Genomic DNA, 25,065 nt, shown 5'->3' with positions numbered 1-25,065 from the left:
AAGGACGCAATGTGGAAGGGAATCACCATACTGACTCTGCTCATGTCATTTATTGAAGCAGTTAGTGTTCTTTAGGAGTCAAGTTTTCCATCAGTATATATGCCATTGTGGGCAAGATATATCAGTTGTGTACCAGGAATCCAATAAAATCAGTGTGTATGGCAGCTGGAGAGCTGGAAATGCCATGATCAACAGTACATAAAGTCATGCATAAGAGGTTATGTCTTTATGATTACATGGTGTATCTACTTCAGATACAAAAGCCGATGAACCAACCCCAGTGCCAATAGTTCGCAGTGAATATGCTAGCTGAGACTGACACAAACAATGACTTTTTTGAAAAAGATTTGTTTATCCTATGAGTCAATTTTTCATGACAACATCCATGTATGGAGATCAGAGTGTTATCGTGTTATACGTAAACTGATGAACTAAAAAGAGACAGCCCTAAGGTCAATGTGTGATACAGACTTGTGCACAATTGCTTTATTGGTCCACTTTTTTTCCATAAAATGTGCCATCAACAGTGATGTTTTCCTGGATGTGTTACAAGAGGTGGTGTGCCACAACTGGAACACTTGTAATGTGACATCTTCAAGCAGGATATGGTACCACCTCATTGGTTACTAAATGTCCAGTTCCTGGATGAGAAGTTTCTGGATAGATGGAATGGACAAGATGGTCCAACTCAGTGGCCGCCGTGATCACCTGCCCTCACACCACTGGACTTCTTCCTACAAAGTTTGATAAAGAAGTAGAAGCAGTCAACCAAAGCTACAGATAAACATGACTTAAGGACATACATTCTAAATGGCTCTGAACATGTTGGTGTAGTGTTCAGAGAGGATAAGTGGAGAAAAACTGAATATCAATTGGTTGTTGTGACAGCAGGTGCATGTGTATGAATGATGAAACAAAACTTTTCAAGTTATCTTGCCACTTATTGAAAACTAGTTGTTAGGATCTATTATAGTTTGAAAGTCATGAAAGTCTAAAGTTGAAACATAATTTATGGACACCCTGTATAGTAGTGTGCATATTTGCACATACAAGAAGACACATAGCGTCTCTCAGAGTTGTGGCCACTTCACCGAAGCCTTTGGTGATTTTTAGGCTGCAAGCTACTTCCCAGAAAACTGTATGTGCACTATCAAAAGTATCCGGACAACAATTAATGGACATTAATATGAGGCGTGTTCATCTTAGCGTTTATGACGACTTGAACTCTGTTGGCGACACTTTCAGTGAGGTGTCTGAATTTCTGTGGATGAATGACGGCCCCTGCTTCCTGAAGAGCTGAGAGAAGGTTGTGATGTTGGATATTGGGATACGATGTAACTCATCCCAAAGGTGTTGCATAGAGTTCAGGTCGTAACTCTGGCTAGCCCAGCCCATTTCAGGAATGTCATGACCAAGAACCATTGCCTCAGAGATGCTGCTTTATGACACTGCGTCGTCATGCTGATACAATCATTATCTCCAAACTGTTCCTTTACTGTAAGCAATACAGAATGTTGTAAAATATGTTCATATCCTTTCGCTGTTAACGTTTTCTTGAGCACAATAAGGGGAACGCACCCTAACCACAAAAAATACTCTCATAGTAACACTACGTCCTCTGTACTTCACTGTCAATAATATATATGAAGGCGGGTAACGTTCTCCAGGCATTCGCCAAACCCAAAACCTTTCATTCGATTGCCACAGGGTATAGTGTGATCCATCACTCCAAATTACTCATTTTCAGCCATCTGTCGGGCAGTAGCGTCACTCTGTACATCACCTGAAGCAGCGCTTAACAATGACTACGGAAATGTGTGGCTGCTCGATTGTTATACCCCATTCTTTTTAACACTGTACATATTGTGTTAGCTGTACTGCCGGAATAACTTTGGAACTAGTAAGTGTTTTCTTCCGCTGATTTCATGTGATTCTATACAACCACCCCTTACCATCCACGATGGTCCATGTCCGTCAGTATGAGAGGTCTGCCTGGTCTCTGTTTAGCTGTGGTTGTTCTTTCGCGTTTCACTCCACAAACACATCACCAACAGTCGGCTTTGGCAGCTTTAGAAGGGCTGAAATGCCACTCATGGACTTGTTACTCACGTGACATTCAATTATCAGTTCTACATCTACATTTATAAATGTAGATACTCCGCAAGCCAGCCAACGGTGTATGGTGGAGGACACTTTACATGCCACTGTCATTCCTCCCTTTCCTATTACAGCTGCGTATGGTTCGCGGGAAGAACGACTGCCAGAAAGCCTCTGTGCGCGCTCAAATATTCAGCTTCGGTGCTTTCTATCAGCACTTGAAGTTCCGGTACTTCACCAATGCAGATTCGACAGCTTACAATTACAATGCCGAATGCTGCTTGGTCCCTTTATGTCCTGACTTTGCCCCGCACCCTTTGAGGTTGTTCCCCAGTCGGTACTTGCCTGATGCCATCTAACCTAAAAAACCGCCCAGTCCATGCCACACAACCCCTGCTACCCATGTAGCCGCCTAATGTGTGTAGTGGACTCCTGACCTATACAGCGGAACCTGAAACCCCACCACCCTATGGCGCAAGTCAAGGAATCTGCAGCCCACATTCGCAGAAACGTCTCAGCCTCTGATTCAGACCCTCCACTCGGCTCTGTACCAAAGGTCCACAGTCAGTCCTGTCGACGATGCTGCAGACGGTGAGCTCTGCTTTCATCCAGCTAGCAAGACTGGCAGTCTACACCAAATCAGATAGCTGCTGGAAGCCAGAGAGGATTTCCTCCAATCCATAGCGACACATATCGTTGGTGCTGACATGAGCGACCACCTGCAGATGGGTGCATCCTGTACCCTTCATGGCATCTGGAAGGACCCTTTCCACATCTGGAATGACTCCCCCGGTATGCACATGGAGTGCACATTGGTTTTCTTCCCTTCCCTTGCAGGTATATCCCTAAGAGGCCCCATTATGGGACTGATGCTGGAGCTCCCAACTACCAGTAAGCCCACCCTCCACGACTGCCCAGATCTTGCAGACTGAGGGGCAACATCTGGAACAGAACAAGCAGCCATGTCTGGCCAAAGATCAGTATCAGCCGGAGACAGAGCCTGAAACCGGTTTGTCAGACAAACTGGAGAGGCCTTCCGTTCTGCCCTCTGGAATGTCTTTCGCCCCTGCCACACCTTGAGATGACCTCCCACTCTACCACGGGTGAGGGGTCAGCCTCAATGTGGGCAGTATCTTGGGCAGTCACAGCCGTAGTCTGATCGGGGCATGCGTGGGTGAGCTGGCTGTCCCCAGCCAACCCCCATCCGGACCCCCCACAGTGATGACCATTGGCAACAACCTCAAGCTGTGTGACCGAAGCCAACACTGCCCGAAGCTGGGAGCGAAGGGATGCCAACTCAGCCCACATCCGAACACAGCACCGCAGTCCCTATCCGTGCTAAATACTGTTGTGCAAAGAACGTCTGAGCTAATCGACAAAGAACACAAACAATTCAACACAAAATTTAAACGGTTATTAAAATACAAGTCTGTCTAGTAAATGCAGTAATGCTGCTACTTGCGCACTGCTGACACACTGCTCGGCGGCAGAAGGCTAACTGTACTGACAGTAACGTACAAAGACTATTTGAAAGAAATAAACAAATGACAGACGACTACGCGACTTTACACGTCACGGATATTAAAATGCAAATCTGCCCCTGCTAATTACGAAACTACACAATGATTTGACGGATTTAACTAAACACATGCGCTAAGAACACTCAAACAAATTGGAAGCTACTGTTACTGATTCTCTACTGACAACACAATACTCCCTGCCTCCTTTCCTTTTATTCTAAAGCCTAGTTTACATGATGACATTGGGTTGCGCCACTCGTGTGGAATGAGCTGCATGCAAGTGGTTTCATATATGCCTGTAGACACGGCGACACCAGTATACACTTCAGTTTCGCCGTTTTGTAGGTCCCTGAGTCGTGTCTGAAATGAAAGTTTTGGCAGCTGCACGTCGTACGAGTTGTGAGGGAGTTGAAGCTTGTTGCGTCGAATCACTGCAGAAGAAAAAAAAAAAAGAAACTTGTTTCGATTCGTGACTGGATGGAGAAAAGACGTCAGCTCGGTTGCTCAGTATCCCTGCTGAAATAATTTGTAACTGAACATCCAAGAAGTTGTTTTAATTATATTAGAATGTCACCAGAACTGTTTAAGTTTCTTCTAAATAGAATTAATTATGTGATAAGGAATAAAGGTATTGTAATGCATGAAGCACTGTCGCCAAAACTGAAATTACGTATCATATTGCGTGCATTACAATCGGTTTTAGTTGGTGATGACGCTATTTTCTTAACACAATAATTATTACTGTTAATGTTAATAATTATTGAACATTAGCAACAATAATTATTCGAAGCAGGCCGCATTAAGGAAAGAATGGTTTGCAAATTACTCTCTTTAAGATAGATCTGTACAGCGACAACATTTCCAAATTCTAACATATGTGAACAGGGAGCACTGCAGCGACGTTTTAAATAGATGAATATTAAATAAAGAATGCAGCTTCTTAAATTTGTATAGCCTTCCCTCCTGTCAACAATATTCCTTAACAAAGAGTTGGCCAACTCGAACGATGGAATTTTAGTCTTGTAGACGAGAGCATTGCCACAGCTAGAATTACACTTGCTTGTATTTTCTTAATTCAGTTGTATATATGCTGCTAACTCAATAAATTTTGCCCTGCAGCTCAGATATTGCCAAAACGTCTATGTTATGATCGCATATGACAGTCTCAACGGCAGCAATATGTTGCTTATTTTTGTAGTCAGCCTCACTGAAATCCTACCAACACCTATGCAAACCACAGATATCCAAAAAGCGAACATTATTCTCCATTCCCCACATCACATTTCAATTTGTCTACACTCTATGAACACACACAACCTCAAAACTCGTGCAACTAGTGTCGCCAAGGTTGGAACACGCCTAAAGTGTTTAGTTTCACCAACGAGTTGCGCAAACGCACAGCGCGCATGCGCAGTGGCTGGTAGCACAGTTGCCTGCAACCTAAACAGTGTCGTCGTGTAAACTAGGCTTAAGGGGAGCCAGAGGTGCCTATGCTGCCCATGTTAAAATCACTAAGTTTGAGGAACATTTATGAATAAACTACCAAATAGAAAAATTTGAATTTTTTTACATATAGAGTGGTTTAGTATTGCACTTATGACACAGGGGTTTTGGAGTATCTTTTCTAGTTTCCTTTCAATTATTTTTTTTATTAATGACCCAATTTTTTTTACAAATAATTGCTTTATAATTAAACAGAAATGAAACTACTGAACATATTGCCAAATGTCTGTGTTACAATGTAAGTTTGACCACTAGGAGTGCTGTATGAAATTTTCATCTCTCTAGGTTGAGTGGATTTTGAGAAAATGTTCCTTATATTCGAAAAATTCTAATTTACGGGAAATGGCTATCAAAGTTTCCCAATACATTCCTGTACTATAGGATGGATTATCAGGGTCTTCTTCTTCATCCTCCAAAAGCTTCCTCTTCTGTCTTCTTTTCTGGCCTGTTGTTCCATCATACTTCATATGCCTTTCTCTTCTTTCTGCTCCTCTTATCCTTTCTCTGTCAATATTTCTTAGTGCTCGTACAGTGTTCACCCCAGCTGTAAATCCTAATGCCTTCAGAACTTCACACTGTTCCCTTGGTTGTAGGTTGCTATTGCATCATAAATGCCAAAGTGCAGCGTTTTTATGCTTACAAACACCCTTTTAGGAATCACTTTCCAACTCAAATTGTTTACGCTCTCATTAGGATTCTGCTTCTTTCCGTGTAGACATTTGTGTAACAATTCTGGTTGTGCTGTCATGAAAAATTGGTTTTATTGCATTTATCACAGCTGCTGGCAAACCATGTTTGTGATCATAGTCCTTTTTTGCATTATATTTGCACCAGGAATCTTTTGGGCACAGGCTGTGTTGAGGGTATTCATTGGAAGAGGCAGTATGAAGGAACAATGCCCACACTGCTTTCGCATGTCACTAACATTACTAGTATTTTGCCTTATAGCATACCCATAGTATCTCTGTAGACGTTCAATCACCTCATCAGTAAGCCTGTCTCTCCCTCCTATTGTCTTTCCCTCACTGAGTTTACTTGAACCCAAAGTTTGTTTGAGCCTTCGAAACTGTGCACCCGTACGCTTTTGCACATGCCCAATGCATTCCCACTTTTCAACTACAAATTCATTTCCATATGGTTTCAGTTCCTCTATAGTCTTGAAACCTTTGGAGTCACCATCCCCAAGGTAGTATTTGCTAGAAGATGTCACAGGGCCGGCCATGTGTTGTTTAGCAGAAGAACGCACTGTTTCAGTAATTGTAGTATCGCAACTTGGCATTAGTGTTAATTTTCTTTTCCCTACGTTCTTCCTCTTCTTATATACACGGTTACTAAAACGTGGCATCGTAACCAGAACAATGATTTACACAAGAAGTATAATACTACCAACAACAGGCGCAACACTGAACTAATTCGAAACGGTAAACAGCAAAGAGACGATGTTCCGCGCTCTTAGCGCTTCATTTGTCACAGAAAACAATGTAGCCAACCCTTGCACAATCGCTGTATGCGTAACATAAGGCGCTGTATGCGTAACAGGCCGAGAAAATCCCAAGCAGTTCGCCAGGAAGACACGAGAGGGTGTTAAATGCATTCAGCGGCCGCTCATTTCCTCTGCAGGCGTGGGGGAAAATGGTAATAACTCCACTTCTAGGGCGAGTAGGACAATAATTCAAAGTTTACATTAAAGAGGAATGTTCCAATTAATTTTCGGTAGCAAAAAAAAAAAAAAATCGTAATTTTTTGGATTTGACCACCTCCGGCTCCCCTTATGGGTCCACCTCGCGTGACATCTAGTGGTCTGTTCCGCAGTTCTTAGGGGTGTACGGATACATCTGATGAGATAGTGTACACCGTACAGCGAGCGCCGCGTGTGAACTCACCGGAGCCGTGATAGTCGAGGTCTGCGCGCCAGCCGTGGCCCGTGTTGACGAGCACGTTGGCAGAGCACGGGTAGCGCCAGGTGAGCGGCCGAGAGCTCAGCGACGCGTCCGTCAGGGTCCTGCTCGTGCAGATGTCGACGGGCGACTGCCGCGTGCCCGCCGCCAGCGGAAATTTCTCTGGCCATGTTTCTGGTCCTGCAGAGAGACGACAGTTGCAATTTATCACTGGAGCTTTACCGTTCTCCTCCTTCAACGTTTGGAATCTAAAACTGATCGACTTAGGACGACACCTTAGAATGTTCATACTAATAGATTTACCAGTCGATAATGTGTGACAATTTACGTACATGAAGAGTAAAGCAACATGTAATGCCTTTTTAAAAATAAGATGCTGCATTAGCATTAGAAGTAGGTAAAGCTGTCGGCTAGCCGGAGGTTAGTCTGGATATCCCTTGCCTTCCTGCCAAGTTCTAACTGACGTACTAAGCCAGTTATAGAAGAACATCAAGTTAAAGGTACACTGAGCCACAGTACAATTTATACTATGAAGTTATATTTCATTCAATGCCTACGTAACCCGGTAGTTGCTATAAAGGTTTCGGCTGTCAACTCATTAGCAATAGCCCATAAATGTTCTTTGGCTGACGGCTGTGTCAAATCTTTACTGAAACTCCTACAAGAGTACTAATATATTCATTACCCAATATGCCTGACAACTGAATAAAGCTTTACAGGAGAAACTAATGCGCTCACTGATACTTTCAACCAAAAATGTGACAAATATGAACGGTAAAATTTTGCGTTTGGCTCTTCAACCCATCTTTCCCAGAGTTGAAAGACCGGTACCGATCGGAAGTTGAACCTTAGATGATTGGATTTATAGTCCGTCACATACCAAGTGAGCCACTGAGCCACATGTAAGTAGTGTCGGAGGCTCTTATGTATGGCTAAGAAAATGGAGTTTCTGATATCAACAGTCAACCAAATGAGCCACGTGAATAAACATCACTGCCGGTTCATAATTTTTTATTTTTCTGTTCTTCTCCAACGACTTTTCCAAAACCGACGAGGGTTCTCAAATTTACATTATAACTCACGGAGACGGGGAGGGGGGAAAAATGGTTCAAATGGCTCTGAGCACTATGGGACTTAACAGCTGTGGTCATCAGTCCCCTAGAACTTAGTACTACTTAAACCTAACTAACCTAAGGACATCACACACATCCATGCCCGAGGCAGGATTCGAACCTGCGACCGTAGCAGTCACGCGGTTCCGGACTGCGCGCCTAGAAGGAGGGGGGAAAGCGCAGTGCAAAATGCGGTAGCCGCAGTGATCAGTACCAGAATGAGATTTTCACTGCGCAATGTAGTGCATGCTGAAATGAAATACAATCATGTGGTAAATGTAGAAATGCATACATCTTTTCAGTTATTCGACTTCGAGACATTGAGAAGTTTCTTCACGATAACAAGCTACTGCAGAAACTGGTAAACAACAGCACAGTCATGAAAGACTCACATTGGCACCTGTCCCCAAAGTGGGAAGACCAATAATGCTCTTTTTTAACTTTTAGTATGTAAACCAGTGGTCTTTGTGGCAATAAAGAAAATAAGTGAACAGATACAGGAAGAAAAAAAATGGTCCAAATGGCTCTGAGCACTATGGGACTTAACTTCTGAGGTCATCAGTCTCCTAGAACTTAGAACTACTTAAACATAACTAACCTAAGGACAACACAGACATCCATGCCAGAGGCAGGATCCGAACCTGCGACCGTAGCAGTCGCGCGGTTCCGGACTGAAGCGCCTAGAACCGCTCGGCCACCGTGGCCAGCAGCACTTGCTTTACAGAAAAATATCGTAACACTGCGCTACAGATTAATTAAAAAAAAAAAAAAAAGAAAGAGATAGCAGTTTCTGGGTATACATCGCACATGATTCCTATCTCCTGGGATACTGTGAATGGCGACTTTAGTAACAGAAAGAGCATCAGGCTAGAAATTTAAAATAATATAAATCTGGAAAACCATGAAAATAGCAGAAAACTTCGGTAGAACAGATAAACGCCAGGAAAGAGTGTGGCAGATAGTTTTTGGGGTAATCATCATAGGTTTTTGTGTTACCCTTCCGATAACTATTTTATTGTTCCATTTTCGCGAGAAAACTCGTCGCACTACAGTTGCCAAAATCTCTCAAAGGAATGGTTACCGGAATTTTAGCAATATGAAGTGACTTGCATTTCATGGAAAGCCTGTTTCATCATTACCTCTTTTTATTCAATTCCACAAAAAGCTAATTTCTTTCGCCACACTGATTCTTGAGTTCCTGAAGCTGGCGTAAAGTTTTTTATTATTAAAATGTTATACTGCGGGAAATGTACAAAATCTCCCAAGATCCATAACGTCTGACAGAAAGCTTACTTGAGCCTTGACATCACAGCAATCCACACGACCACTGTGAATGAGCGAGACGTTCAAAAATGAAATCAAAAATTTGTTTAAAAAGAACGAATTTTAATATAACAATATTTTTGCCGGTAGCGACTATATTAAAACCACCTGAAAAAATTCAAGAAAATTTGTCAACACCCCTTTTACATCATTATGACGGGTGCAACCGTTATGAAGATATAAGTAGCTTCGATATTATAGAGTATAGAGACAAAACCAATTAGCCAATAAGATAATTTGAAACTTTCAGTTTAAGGGTAATTGATTAAGAATGCAGGTAACATTTTTTTTGGTTGTTGCATTAATGTTCCTATATTGAATTTGTCTCAGAAATTTTAATGTTTTCAACTTTTTTTATTTCTTAAATCTCGCCAACGTTAAGTGATGGGTTACAAGCTTTTAATAGAAATATTGCTCTTTTCACGTTAGTTATGACAAAATTTCTTCTAGTAAAGCCCGCATCGCAGACTCAGCATAGATAGTTATAGAACCTAAATACGGCCTGTCACACAGCACTTACTTTATTGCACGCGGATTGGCTACGTCCCACACATGCGGAAAGTGAATTCCTCAGAAAATATCCCTTTCTTCAGGAAATCGCCATTTTTACCTAATCGCTGAAGAATGTGTACAGCATTCGTTGCGGCTTTCAATACCTGCAACAGTTGCAAGTAGTGTGTGTGTAATTGTAAAAGGTCTCTCGGTCACTGTAGGGATCTGGAGCTCCTGGTTCAAATGGCTCTGAGCACTATTGGACTTAATTTCTGAGGTCATCAGTCCCCTAGAACTTAAAACTACTTAAACCTAACTAACCTAAGGACATCACAAACACCCATGCCCAAGGCAGGATTCGAACATGCGACCGTAGCGGTCGCGCGGTTCCAGACTGTAGCGCCTAGAACCGCTCGGTCACCGCGGCCGGCTGGAGCTCCTGTGAAGCTTACTAACAAGGGGAGGCCGCCAATTGTGAAATTCAGATTCGATTCATACTGCGCATAATGAAAGCCCATGGCCAGAGGTGTAATGTGGGAAAGCACCAAGATGCTCTTCTCAATTTCACAATTGACGGCCTCCCCTTGTAAGAGATACGTGCGAAAGACAACAGGATGTGCCCCGGCTAAGCTTTACTTAAGTTGGACGACCAATACGATATTACACATAAAAACTACAGTACACCTGCATATCGACGTTTGTGGGTGTCGTTTCTTCCCATACGAAATTTGGGAGTATCTTTGCATCTACATTACGGGTTTGATCTGAATAGTATATCCAATACACATCACTCTTGATATCGTATGGAGCACACACAAAGAAAGTTCTGAGTTTATGAATTACATAAGTCAAAAACTGTTCCGTGCGTGTTGCATAGTTCGAATTCTATAACTTGTAGTTGTGGAGTACCTATTGTTTCATAAGATTGTGAGAAACCGCTGAATGTGAATGTTCTGATGGTTCTGTGAGTCCACAGCCGATTTCCTATCCCATCCCTGTACAATTCTCTAAAGACCTCATCAACGACGGAATGTTAATCACTAATTTGCCTTCCTTTCTACCATCAGTTCAGGTATTGTAGTGTTGAATGCGACGTTGGCGGAGAGAATCTCCCATGAGCTGATAAAACTGAAGTCCAAGTTTGGTCTACTGCATTATCGTGTTACAGTGCCATTTGTCTTCTAGCTCTCACGTCAAACTTCTGCGAGGAAGATGCGAGATGACGGTCCAACAACCAAAGGGAACAATACCTGGGTAAGTGGAGTTCTGTATCATGTACACCATCTGTGATACTGTCCATATTCAATTCAATATAACAAATATCCATGGCATGCTGCTTCTCTAAATAAACTAACCATCTTGCCTCTCTAAGACACCATTTCACTTACTTTATGTTGTTTGTCTCTTGTTTACAAAGCTATGAATTTTCAGTGAAAATTTGTAGTCAACTAGAAAAACATGAGATGCACCCTATATTGGAAACAAGCTCAGTACCCTATGGAATAACGTACGGAATTTTCTGGTCCACTTTCAAATTCTCTTGCTCGCCTAAACATTGCGTTGACAGAGGGATGCACGTTATTTTCGCCAATTTTGTTTCCTCTAGAAATCTATACTGAGGTGTCAGTCTTTGGCCAATGTGGGTAAACTTATGACAATATGCACTTTTCATCATCGCTCCCGCCTCAGTCCTGTTAATCAGTTAACCGTTCTGATCGGAGTAAGCACTACTGTAAAAGAGCACGTGCCATCACATCCTGTTGGGAGCAGTAAAAAGCGAGCTCACGAGAAAGTGTTCTCCTCTAAGTGCCGACGTCCACTTCAGCGTGTGTGGGCGGGCTAATTGTCAGCCGTCAGCGTCACGACGCTCCGGATCTGTGGCACGGCTCCGTGCGCACGCGAGGTCAGCGCCTCCGTGACTCACCGCCCGTGTGAAATACGGTTCAGAAGACGCACCGGCTCCCTAGCTTTGCACTCCGGCCACTGGAAACACCAGCGCCGACATTTCGAATGGGTGGTAAATTATTGTAATCCTACAGCGACAGTTGTCGCGTGAGCAGAGTAGTGTTCGTAAACAGTCGTGAACTGTGAGTGAACCAGCATCTATAGGATGTGCTGAAACTCTTGCACCAGAGGGATTAATACCTGCCCCAATTGTATCTTTATTATACGCAAATGGTACAACGTAAGATATTCAAAAAGCTGAAATAGCTCTTTCAGTTGCTAACTTGAGTAATGTGATGTGAAGGAGAAAATTTCTCACCCTAGTATAGAGATGGTCTTAACGTTCAAAGAAAATAGTATCCTCTTTATGTTCGTACATGTTGTGCAGTGATGTTAGTCAAATGTCAGCTTGTTCTGCGGAGCAGTTTTGATTGTACGGTTTTTTAAAGTAGCCGTGTTTGGTATGTTTCATTCAAGTGGATAAATTGCAACTTTTTTTTTGTTTTCGTCGATTCATAGCTAACGAGAACTTTCACTCTAAAGTCGACAAAAGTTGATAAGAAGTACGCTCCTAAATTTTCAATAGCGAGGAAATGGACAGCTAAATTCGAATGTGGTTCTACTTCTTCTGAGGACGATCCGTGCGAGAAAAGTTCAAACAGTGCAACCACAGATGAGGATATCACGAAAGTTCACAATACAGTACTCGGCGATCGGAAACTAAAATGTATGTGAAATAGCTATTGGCGTGTCAAAATGAAGAGCGGAGTACATTTGACAAATAGCTATGACAAAGGTTTGTACAAGGTTTTGCGTCGCATTGTTGAATGTTTATCAACAAAAAATTCGAAATGAATTCAGCAATTATTGGATCATTTTAAAAAGAATATAAATGTTTTTTGAGCCTGTTTGTTAAAGCGGATGGGATATGGGTTTACCAGATTAGGCCAGAAACGAGACTGCAAACAAAAAAGGCACTGTTGGAAAGCTAATGGCACTGTGCAAGAGAAGACGAAGTCAATTTAATTTGACGGAGGGGTTATGACTATTTTTTCTAAGATGCAAAAAGAGCTGCTTCTTATTCATAGCAAAGGATAAAACAATAATAGGTCATTATTACGTAAGCGTTCTGGACAAAAAGAATGGAAAGTGCTTGAGCAGAGAGCTGGAAACAAAAAATTATCTGCCAACAAGATAATGCACCTGCCCACTTAAGTGCGTGGCAATGGGAATCGAAAGATTTGAAGTACAAATTGTAGCCTAGTTAGTTAGCTTTATGTTCCGTGGATCATTTGCACGCTACATCGTAATGATGTGGAAAGAGTCATTTTACAGTCACATCGCAAATTAATCTGTAAATATGGCTAAAGGCTGAACATTAAAAGCTTTTTTTTAAAATATACAGATGTGAATTAGTAATATCTATCAATCACCTTTTACACATTACAATAACACAAATTATTCTATGGAATAGAAGTAGGTGTTATGGAGAAACTTCTTCAGTTTGTTTTCAAATTATATTTTGCTGTCAGACATTTCGTATCATTGAGTAAGTTATCAAAAGTTTTAGTTGCAGCATTGAGCACGCCTTTTTGTGCTGAAGACAACCTTAATGCGAATTTGTGAATGTAATTTTTCCTTTTGGTATTGTAATTGTGTACATCTTTGTTCCTTTTCAAAAGTGGCGCCCCCTTTAGAATCGTCGAATAATTAAAGAAAAATACTCATTCTTAAAATCATTTGAAGCACATGTTAAGAAAATAAATGTAGCTTACAATGCTAATAATTTACGTAAAGTGTCATGTTTGTCTAAGAATAAGCATACAGTTCGTTTCATGTTTTACTATGTACACGACAATGACACTTTCATTATTCTTTCATTACCTTATCTGGTCTGATCTTAAGTTCGTCTGTACTATTGCTGCCTTTGTTCTGATGAATATAAGTGTAACTTCTGATTGAAATAATAATTACTGTAAGGATTCAGCATACTACTTTTACGTCGTTTCCTATCCTTTACTATCCTGTAGTACCTAAATTTAAATGTGGCCTCTGAAATTTTACTAGCTGAATCTGGTGTGGTTTTGCGGACTGATACTGAATTATTTGCGGTCTTAATAGTCTTTACTTTTAGCTTTCGTTTAATAGAATAGGTCTCATTTGTTTACCAAGTTCGATACTTTGTCAGGTTACGCGGTGTAGATCATTTATTCAGTAAAGATATTTTAAACGCAACCACACAAGCCGAAGCTACTCAGTAGCTTTGGCTGGAGCAGAATTTACTGTGTTTTCCTTGGAAAAGAAATTAATTAATCCAAATAGGAATGAAAAACATTATTACGGGCTGTCTTTGCTCGTAAGGAAGCGCATAGATCTTGTTTAACGTTGGATCACATTCCTCTCTGTTGCGAGGAATTTGTAGTTAACGCGCATGAAATATTAATCCAAACCAGAAAAGAAAGATGTCAATCTTCTTATGTTGAAATATATTAAATCGATGTTAGAGGTCAGTTTTACAACAAACTTCATGAGAGATTACTGTGACGCAGTACTCAGATCGCCCCATTTCTTAAACGGACGTGTACAAGGTGTCGTGAATGAGCGTCACGTATTATTCTCACTGCACGTTTTTATCGCAATGAAGACTTTCTTTCTTAAAGATGAGTCATCCCAGAACATTATTCCATATGACATTTTTGAATGAAAATATGCGAAATATGTTAATTTACTAATTTGACTCTCCCAAGATTTGCAATAGTTCTAAGCGCAAATCTGGTTGAACTAAGTTGTTTTAGGAGTTCCAAAATGTATTTTTTCCAATTTAAATTCTCATCAATATGGGTCCCTAAGAATTTTGAAGTTTCCAACCTATTTATTATTTCCCCGCCATGTGTTACACTTAGCATTGGTGTAGTACCTCTAGATGTGAGGAACTGAATATGTTGTGTGTCTTTAAAATTAGGGCGAGACCATTCGCATACAATCAGTCAATGATACTTTTAAGAACTTTGTTTATCATTTCTTTTGTTTCTGTACGTATGCTTGGATTGATTACAATACTAGTATCATCTGCAAAAAGATCTAATGGTGCTTATTGTATATTATACGGAAGATCATTTATATGTACAGGGAACAATAGTGAACCTAAGATTGAGCCTTTGGGAACCCAATACGTGATTTCACCCCAGTCAGAACAATGTCCCCAAACTATAGTGGCTGAATTACCAAGTACAACTCGATATGACATCCATTTGTTGGTTATACCATCAATCCCCTAAATCTTCAATTTATTTAGGAGGATACTGTGATCCACACAGTTCAAATGCCTTAGATAGGTCTCAGAAAATACCAACCAGAGCTATTTTATTATGTAATGCTTGTAATATTGGTGAGTGAACATGTAAATGGCACTCTCAGTAGAGAAACTCTTGTGAAAACCAAACTGTAAATTGGCGAGAGCATTATTGTTGCTCGGATGAGGTACTATTCCAGAATACCACACATCACTTTCTCAAAGTTTTTTGGAGAATTATGTCAGCAGTAAAACATGTCTGGAGTTATTGAAATCTCTTTTATCACCTTTCTAGGTGTCTGACATTGGCATTTTTCAATCTCTCTGGAAAATGCGTTGAGTTAGTGACGCATTACACACTTCAGGTAAGGCAGGGCTTATTATGTGCGCACCGCCGTCACCTTAGAAACCATATCTGATACCGTTCTTCTGTCATCTAACCCCACATCTAAGGAAAGGGTTCGGCTGAAAGACATTGAGTCAAATGGAGAGAGAGAGAGAGAGAGAGAGAGAGAGAGAGAGAGAGAGAGAGAGAGAGATATTTTGATGAATATTTTATACATTTTTTATTAAAAAGAGTCGCATTTTGGGGATGGGATTTACTATGTGGAAGGACCTTGTAGAGAGAGCATTAACCCAAAAGGATACTAAGTCGAAAAACTTGGCAGTAAACTACAAAATGTGATGTCTGCACGGAACTGTAAGCGCCTCATCCATATACCGTTGAAGAAGACAGGAGCATTGCGAAAATGGTAACAACCTCCACCGCAACTCTCCAGGGACTCGTACTGCTTTCACTGCGAGCGTGTCTCTCACTACACGGGATGTCACTGGTGAAAAGCCAAGGACGGTTCTGTGTACGATTAATTTGTTATTTCGTATGGCAGCGAAACGAGGTAGTGCTAATATGTTAATGGAGAACCCATTTACACTGGAAAACAAATTAGTTCCAATTGTGGTCACTAGGTGCAAATCTGGCACTGTAAGACGGCGTGACATCCACGCTATCGTTTGACAAACCACAACGTGAGTGAACTGTATGGGTATCGAGAAGAGAGACCGGGGGCTGTTAATGGAACTGTTTTATGTGAACGGCAGCAATCATAGCGCAGCACTGACAGTCTCGCCGACTCAAAGGTCTAAGGAAAGTCCCGTCATTAAACGGTCTAAAGACGATGTAAATGGAATTCGAAAACACAGATGAGCTTGGCGTGGCATACGGAAGAGGAAGGCGTCCTATACCGATGGAAGTTATTGACGAGGTTGATGTTGCTGTAACAGACCATGCAGCACGTGACTCGGATATTGTCAGCGTCCGTGCATTTTCACGAGAATTGTCCATCCCGTGGTCAACAGTACGGAAAGTTTTGCTGTCTATTTTACACTGGTACCCGTACAAGATCGACACGGTGCAACAACTGAAACCTCATGATCCGCAGCTACGTTCTGAATTTGCTTTTCCGTTTATGGCACGGATCAGTGTGGTCGAACAATACTCTGTTGAGTGACGAGGCACATTTTACACTACACGGTGCAGTGAATACGCAGAACTGCCGAATTTGGAGTATGATGAAACCACGTGCTGTGCACGAAGTGTCATTGCACTCGTGGTAAGTGACTGTGTGGTGTGGATTCACCAGCACTTTTGTTCTCGGTCCGTTCTTTTTAGAAGGCAATACACTCAGAGATCCTGTCAGCTGTACCGTAACGTCTGCACGTCATCGAGACCACCTTGTACCCATGCACCTCATACTGCTCGCCCAGTGAAAGTGCTTTATGCAACGTTCCACGAACATATTATCTCCAGAGGCTTTCCAAATGCGTGGCGCGCACCGTCACCTGACGTGAATCAATCTACCTTTTGGCTCTGGGGATGTCTAAAAGAACGCGATTACCAGGGACACGTTCGATATGTACCTGATCTGAAGGCCAGTAAACAGGAACGAGTTTCCACCGGAACTGCTGCGGCAACTATTGATCACGCCGTTTGACATATGCAGCATCTCGTCGACTTCTCCGTTGCTCTTATTGAACAACCTGCGTAAGCAGTGGTTAATAATAAAATCAACATCATGCCTTTCTCAACTGTTTGACTTTTGCAGCTCACGTTCAGTTACTAATCCATTACATATAGAATCATTTCTATACCTCTTTCTTGCATTCACAGCGCCAGATTTGCACCTGGTGGCCAAATTTGGAAATAATTTTATCCTGCGTAGTTCGGTTCCACATTAACACATTAGAATATCTCCCAAGTTGCGCTGTCATACGTAATTACAGCCCACACTGGACCTCTGCGAGTAGCCGCACTTTAAGGGGAGGTTTACTGTCTTTTGGTACAAAAAATTCATTTTTTTGAAATTTTTGGTTCCATAAAAGTGTTTAGAATCCTTCCATGAAACGGTTTTTCCGAATACGGAACGGAAATGTTTGTTATTCGCGGTTGAACAAAAAAATGCACCTGCTTGAAATCGGCCTTTTTCACGCACCAGTTTTTTTTTCTTTCGGAGGACGAGTTACTGTACCGGTGCTTGGGAGGAAACACACAAAATTCAAATGAAAGTTTGAACGCGTGTGTCTGGAAGTTAGCCCCCAAGCATTTGCATTCTGGTGCGAAGACTGTGGAGGTAGCGACTTTCCTGCCAGTGAGCAGCTTCAACGAAGGGTATTCAGCAATTCTCAGGACCATGGCAACGATGGACGTCACTCTGGGACTCTATTCGGCGCAGTTCGCCAAGCATTCGGACGACCGCCGGATTCAAGCGGCCGAAAACCACTTATCACCGGCAGTGTGAGCGGCTCTGGAGCAGCGCAGAATGGCCCAGATCGAGCAGAACGCCCTCTGTGAGGAAGAGGAAGGACTAGTTTATGGACCCGGAATAGCAGATTGGACGTAAGTTGCACAATATTGCATTTATATGTAGTCAAAACTTCCAACACGTTTTTCTCGAAATGCCTTTTTTATCGCACGTATGCTAACTTCAAATCTACTGAACCGATTGACGCGATTCTCTGTTTCCGACGAAGCTAACTAAATTGTCTAGGAGTTGTACCACTTTTATTCCGATCCATCGACTATAAATATTTTTACTTTGCCGACGAAGTTGAAAAATCGATGAAAAACCCTATTTTTTCAAATGGGCGCCATTTTGTTTCCTGTGGTCCAAATAACATAAGCGAGGTACAACTCCTAAAGAAACTTATATACTTCGCTAACGTCAACTCAATTTTGATTTCAGACGAGCCGGCTGACCTGTGACATACCGCGCGTGGAGGTCTACATCGAAATTTTGTTTCGTTCCGACGGCACTTCAGCCATTGCTCTTCGACGTTCCCGGTCGAAAACATTACAGTTTGTAGAGGGAATATCAATAAACATTTTGACCAAATTTGACATTGATATCTATGACACATCCCGAGAAAAAAATTCTCAAAGAATATGCTTTTTCCGGGCCAAAGGTAGTAAACCTCCCCTTAATTATAAATACCCCGTACTTTCCGAGCCCGTAAGCTGCTCCGTGGGAAGTGGTCGTAGTATTTCATCAGCGCATTTGTTTTGCTAGCCAGTCAGTCACTTTTTTTCAACTGTTTTAAATACAAAATTGAACTTGCCCTGTCACTTCATTTCTAATTTGAGACATTTTCGATGTGTTGGCTGCACAAAATTTTAGTCGTCTTATGGTTTTCAGGCCTCCTTTCAAACTAGCTTTATTAAATTCTCCTCAATAATATCTTAGATGCATTTACTATTAGTACTGAGGACAAGAATGAATCGGGAAGTATAATGTAGCTGTGTGTTTCGAAATCATGTGATAATGTCCACTGTAATTTGTGGACACGTAAGTGAATTGGCACGCCGTGGACTGCAGAACCTATTCCTCGATGAGCATTGAAAGGAAATTAGTGCTTCTTATACCTCTCTGCTTAACGTCGTCGTTGAGAGACTGATAAGCTTTTCAAGAACCACGCGGCCCAATCGATTATAGTCCTCAAGCGCACTGGAGTTCAGCTGAGCTTGCGAGTCGAAAGTGCTGCATCGTCCCTTTGTCGTCAGACGAGTATCGCTTGCAGCGCTATGGCTTCGAAAATAGCTGGCGACGCCTTTCTTACTCCTCAATATTATATCCAAAGACATCGCTAAACTTTTTATGTCACTCGTAAGTATTGTGTCACATCGGGCACTCTCGTCTTATGTTGACAATGAGTATCTGAGTGTTTCTTAATTTTCGTCCTGTCGGTGCAAGATCCGCAAAAATATACACATGTATGAAGTAATACATTAGGATTTATTAGTTTTTAGTGCTGGAAAATTTTCTTTAAACAACGCCACGGCCGATTAGTTGCTCTGTTTAACACTAATCATCCTCTTTCTTCATCTTGACATTGGGAACATGAAATGATTGGGAAGGGATTATTCAGTCATTTTTCGTTAAGAATGGAACCAGTGAGTCTTTCAGAAAAATGCGTCTCGCAAGGATACTTCATTCTTTCTACATTTTTTTGTCTTTCTAGCAACGAGACTCTTAAATTCCACGATTCAATGTTCTACCAAAAACGGTTAGACTGGCTGAAACATTACGTCTGTGTCATATTCCTAAAACTGACTAGACTTTCGTTTTCTTAACTTTTTGTGAGTCAGGTAGGAGGCTATTACTCTCCATAAAGTTTCCGTTCTAATGCTATAAAGACTGCAGGTGCAAACTTTCCTTTATCAATGCACATCTTTAAAATAAATGTTTCTCTCGAATAAGAAAAAACGGTTGTCAAAACTCATGCGCTGTTCTCAGTGGTTTCCGGGACATAAATATTTGAAACTCATGTGCATGCAATGCTGGCCACTTGGCTATACAAGAATGAAACCCTAATATTTATGTACACAGTAATTTTTGACGTTTCTTTTTAATCGGGGTATGGTGCGTTATCGTTAATCTAAATGGCCCGTTTTGGGCAAAAATTACATATTGTCAGACGAGATCGTGACTGACGGATTCTCTATTTTCTCATGAAAAGAATCACAAAAACGATTCACTATGCGGTAACCGGTTCAAACAGCCAGTGGTCATCAGACTGCCAACAAGAAGACGGGACAAAGAATTCTTATAGCATCTGTAGCGCATGTACTTTTACTAGGTATCTTTTTTTATCATTACGTTGATAATTACGCGACAGATTTTTCCAGATTCTATAATGATTCATTGTCTCCTCATTTTTCTACTGGCAGTCTGATGATGACTGCGTTATTAAAGGCTTTTGTGATCGTTGTGATAAGAAAGTAATAGAAGATAGCCCGCATCTCGTGGTCGTGCGGTAGCGTTCTCGCTTCCCACGCCCGGGTTCCCGGGTTCGATTCCCGGCGGGGTCAGGGATTTTCTCTGCCTCGTGATGGCTGGGTGTTGTGTGCTGTCCTTAGGTTAGTTAGGTTTAAGTAGTTCTAAGTTCTAGGGGACTGATGACCATAGATGTTAAGTCCCATAGTGCTCAGAGCCATTTGAACCTAATAGAAGATAATTGCTCCCATTTTATCTAGAATATTTGAGAAATTCATAGCCGGAGCACTTACATGATGTTTGATTGGCGACAAAGCTGGAAAGCACTTGGAAAAAGGTTGGAGTCGTTCACACTACCCGCAAACAACGGTAGGCGCCATGAAACCGTACCTGGAACCTGGACTTGTAGCGCGGTGTTGCATGGCCACCAAGCCACCCAGCTATTCCCCCTTAGAAAACTGTTTGTGGGACTAGTCTACGGGCAAAAAGGGAGAAATTGGCTGCTAGCGTCTTATAAATGCTTGTGTGCGTGTTAAAAAGTACAGACGAGCTTCAAAATCATTAAAATAATGGGTGACTTTTGGAGATAGTTTGTAAAGGGATTCTGAAAAATAAATGCAGTATTAAAAGGTCTAAATGGTTCAAATGGCTCTGAGCACTATGGGACTTAACATCTGTGGTCATCAGTCTCCTAGAACTTAGAACTACTTAAACCTCACTAACCTAAGGACATCACACACATCCATGCCCGAGGCAGGATTCGAACCTGCGACTGTAGCGGTCACGCGGTTCCAGACTGAAGCGCCTGGAACCGCACGGCCACACCGGCCGGCATTAAAAGGTCTGTTGATGACGATCTCCTGTCCCATTTACGCTTTTGACAGTATCGAATAGCTGCACTTCGGAAGCTAATGACAGCAGCTTGTTGTACAGAAGATTTGAAATTCTGATCAGTTGTCAAACGCCACATGCTATTTATGCCCTTGATGCTGCTTCAATAAAGTTCAGCATTGTGTTCTATTTTTCCGCCGACCTTTCTATTTCTCTTTTTTTCTTTATTTTTTACAGGCCACCTATTGACCATATTTTTCTTATGCTTAGTATTCTTAAAAAGATCTTCTTTAAGGTTTGCCGTATCTGAATACAGTATATTTTCATGTTATGAGATACAGGCGTAATAAGAAGTTATATTGTTCTGGTGATATGACTGTAGAGTCCAATTTGAACTTCTTTTGTAATATTTTTCATCATTCAAACCAGGGTACGCAAGGACTCCGGACTTCCTACATTTGGCTGAGGGCTAATATAAATATTACAATTTCGTTGCCGGCCGCTGTGGTCGAGCGGTTCTAGGCGCTTCAGCCCGGAACCACGCGGCTGCTACGGTCGCTGGTTCGAATCCTGCGTCGGCCATGGATGTGTGTGATGTCCTTAGGTTAGTTAGGTTTGAGTAGTTCTAAGTCTAGGGGACTGATGACTTCAGATGTTAAGTCCCATAGTGCTTAGAGCCATTTGAGCCATTTTGAACAATTTAGTTTCACAAAGAAGAGTTTAACCTGGCGTGTACACAGTTTTTTCAGAACCGTTTCCACCTTCAACTTTTTCATTCTTGTAATTCAAACCTGGTCCCGGCGGAGGTTCGAGTCCTCCCTCGGGCATGGGTGTATGTGTTTGTCTTTAGGCTAATTTAGGTTAAGTGGTGTGTAAGCTTAGGGACTTATGACCTTAGCAGTTAAGTCCCATAAGATTTCACACACATTTGAACATTTGTAATCCAAACATTCATATAATAAGAAAGAAACTTGTTCATTAGTGTTACGTACTTCTCAGCCTACATCTCATTAATACAGTGATAGATGCATCTGACTATTAAATACACATTGTGTACAGACGTTCAGAACACGTGGAACATAAACACTCTGTGGAAAATACACAAAATTATATGCGCAGGTTACAATTTTCCTTGCCTACAACATTTGTTATACAAACAGACGATACTGGATTATAATTGACATTGAAACAGAAGTGTTATTAAAGATGTACTGTCGATTCCAGCGAGATTATTTCACAAGGCGTCAGAGTAAGGGGCTCTGCTGCGTTACAAGAGCGTATTTTTACAGAATACTCTCCCTTCAGAGCGGTCAATACTATCGTTTTATATAAGCATGCTTCCTTCTGAAACATGCTCATTGGGAACCTCAATGTACTGTCAGACAATAGTCAATTACGATTGCAGTTGGATCGTCGGGTTTAGACCGTGGATCAATGGAAATATGTCGCCTAGTCGGAAGACCCACGTTTCGAGATACGCCAGATAGATGGTAGGGTCTGGATGTGTTGTCATCCAGGTTAAGGCTGCCCAAAACATGCACCACACCACGGACGCCGAATGATGGGGGCGGTATTATGCTGTGGGGTACACTCGCCTGGGCTTGAGTGGGACTTGTTGCAGTAATTAAGAGACACCATGGCAGCTGTGATCTACATGAACATAATTGCGGATGACCTGAATTCTTTCTTCATGCTTGATATCTTTCCTGACAGTGACGTAATCTTCCAGCAGGATAACTCTCCATGTCACAAGGCTAGAATCGTAGAATCGTGCTACAGTGCCTTGGCCACCAAATTCACCTAATCTGAACCAAATGGAACACGTCTGGGACGCTACCGGGCACCAGATCCGCCGCTACACGCCACGTAATTTACGGGAATGGCGTTACCTGTCTTGCTTAATCACATGCTGCCACATACATTCAGACACATAAGGAGGGCTTGTCGAATATGTGCAACGCAGAAACGCTTCTGTACTTCGTTCCATAAGAGGATCGACACGGTATCAAGTAGGTGGTCAAAGCGTTTTGGCTCATCAGCATAAACAGGAACGTAAAACTAGCACAGAGTATATTTGGCCAACGGATAGAATTATGAAAACTACGGTTCCGATGTGACGAAGATAAAGTTTCCAATCCATTGTTGGGTATTACAAGTTCGACATTGACTTTTTAATGCAAAAACTATTCAAAAGTGGAGAGATGATCAACAAGCGACGGAAAGATGTGTGTTGGAAATTGTCAGGAGACAGACAGACAGAGAGAGAGAGAGAGAGAGAGAGAGAGAGAGAGAGAGAGAGAGAGAACGATCGAGGAACGAATGCGAGAGGCCGAAGTAATTATCATCGTAATGGAAATGGAGTGGCGACAGGAGGAGCCTATACTACCAGCATCGGCAAATGCAGATTAACATGTTGACCTTGTGAAGGTATGGGGTAGAGGCTAGGAAAAAGAAGAATGAACATGAAATGGAGATGGAGATGGGTAAACATGTAGCCAGACGAATGGATGGTAGATGGACCAAGGAAGTTCTTTCCTGGATTCCAAGAGATAAGAAAAAACCGAGACAACATAATGGAGGATGAAGTGAGAAAATATGCAGGAATATTGGGTGCATGTAAGTGAAGACTAATGCATTTAACAGTCTGTAGGAAGTCTCTGTCCAGCAGTGGCTATCAAATGGCTAGTAATGATGACACTAATGAGGAAGCTATTGTTGATGGTGGGGAAATCTGCTCGTGACTTAGCGCAACGCTCTAGTTTGCAAGACAGGCTTGGGGGGAGAGGTCGAAACAGACCCAGATCGAATCCATGCAAGTGACGATCGTTGGAAGTAACGATCGTTAGTGTGGTACAGTGGTCATCCGGACTGTGGCCTTATGGAAGCCACAGTGGTTGTTCGTGGTAGTTTCAACATACGTTTTACTGTGCGAAAGTACACCAATGCGCCAAAACATTATGACCCCTGTTTAATAGTGTGTTGTTCCACTTTTCAACTACAGTACAACAGAGATTGTGAGGATTCCAGAAATACCGGGTGATCAAAAAGTCAGTATAAATTTGAAAACTGAATAAACCACGGAATAATGTAGACAGAGGTACAAATTGACACACATGCTTGGAATGACATGGGGTTATTAGAACCAAAAAAATACAAAAGTTCAAAAAGTGTCCGACAGATGGCGCTTCATCTGATCAGAATAGCGATAATTAGCATAACAAAGTAAGACAAAGCAAAGATGATGTTCTTTACAGGAATTGCTCAATATGTCCACCATCATTCCTCAACAATAGCTGTAGTCGAGGAATAATGTTGTGAACAGCACTGTAAAGCATGTCCAGAGTTATGGTGAGGCATTGGCGTCGGATGTTGTCTTTCAGCAGCCCTAGAGATGTCGGTCGATCACGATGCACTTGCGACTTCAGGTAACCCCAAAGCCAATAATCACACGGACTGAGGTCTGGGGACCTGGGAGGCCAAGCATGACGAAAGTGGCGGCTGAGCACACGATCATCACCAAACGACGCGCGCAAGAGATCTTTCACGCGTCTGATAATACAGCTTCACTAAAAGCGCCTTTTCAGGTAACGTCAACATGCTGCGACTGCTGGCGCATCTGATTCTCTCTCTCGTTACAGCTCCTTCTATACACGATTGTCATGCACATTCACTGACGTTTTGCTGTCCAGCGCCATCCGTCGGACATTTTGTGAAATTTTTTTTGTTCTAATAAAACCCCATGTCATTCCAAGCATGTGTGTCAGTTTTAACCTCTCTATCTACATT

At 41.9% G+C, this 25,065-nt stretch overlaps 1 protein-coding gene across 1 annotated transcript in view; it reads right to left on the bottom strand.

Moving 5' to 3' along the window:
* The window catches only part of LOC126416140 (carbonic anhydrase 13-like), a 259,981-nt gene that overhangs the window by 35,637 nt on the left and 199,279 nt on the right, over positions 1 to 25,065 (bottom strand). The window contains exon 2 of the mRNA XM_050083689.1: positions 7,004 to 7,198. Coding sequence (XP_049939646.1) covers positions 7,004 to 7,198 — 195 coding nt within the window. The remainder of the gene's footprint in view (positions 1 to 7,003; positions 7,199 to 25,065) is intronic.

The sequence above is a fragment of the Schistocerca serialis genome, chromosome 1 (genome assembly GCF_023864345.2).
Source record: "Schistocerca serialis cubense isolate TAMUIC-IGC-003099 chromosome 1, iqSchSeri2.2, whole genome shotgun sequence".
NCBI classification, from domain to species: domain Eukaryota; kingdom Metazoa; phylum Arthropoda; class Insecta; order Orthoptera; family Acrididae; genus Schistocerca; species Schistocerca serialis.
Note: the sequence above shows the minus strand (reverse complement) of the source record. Positions and strands in the feature narration are given on the sequence as shown.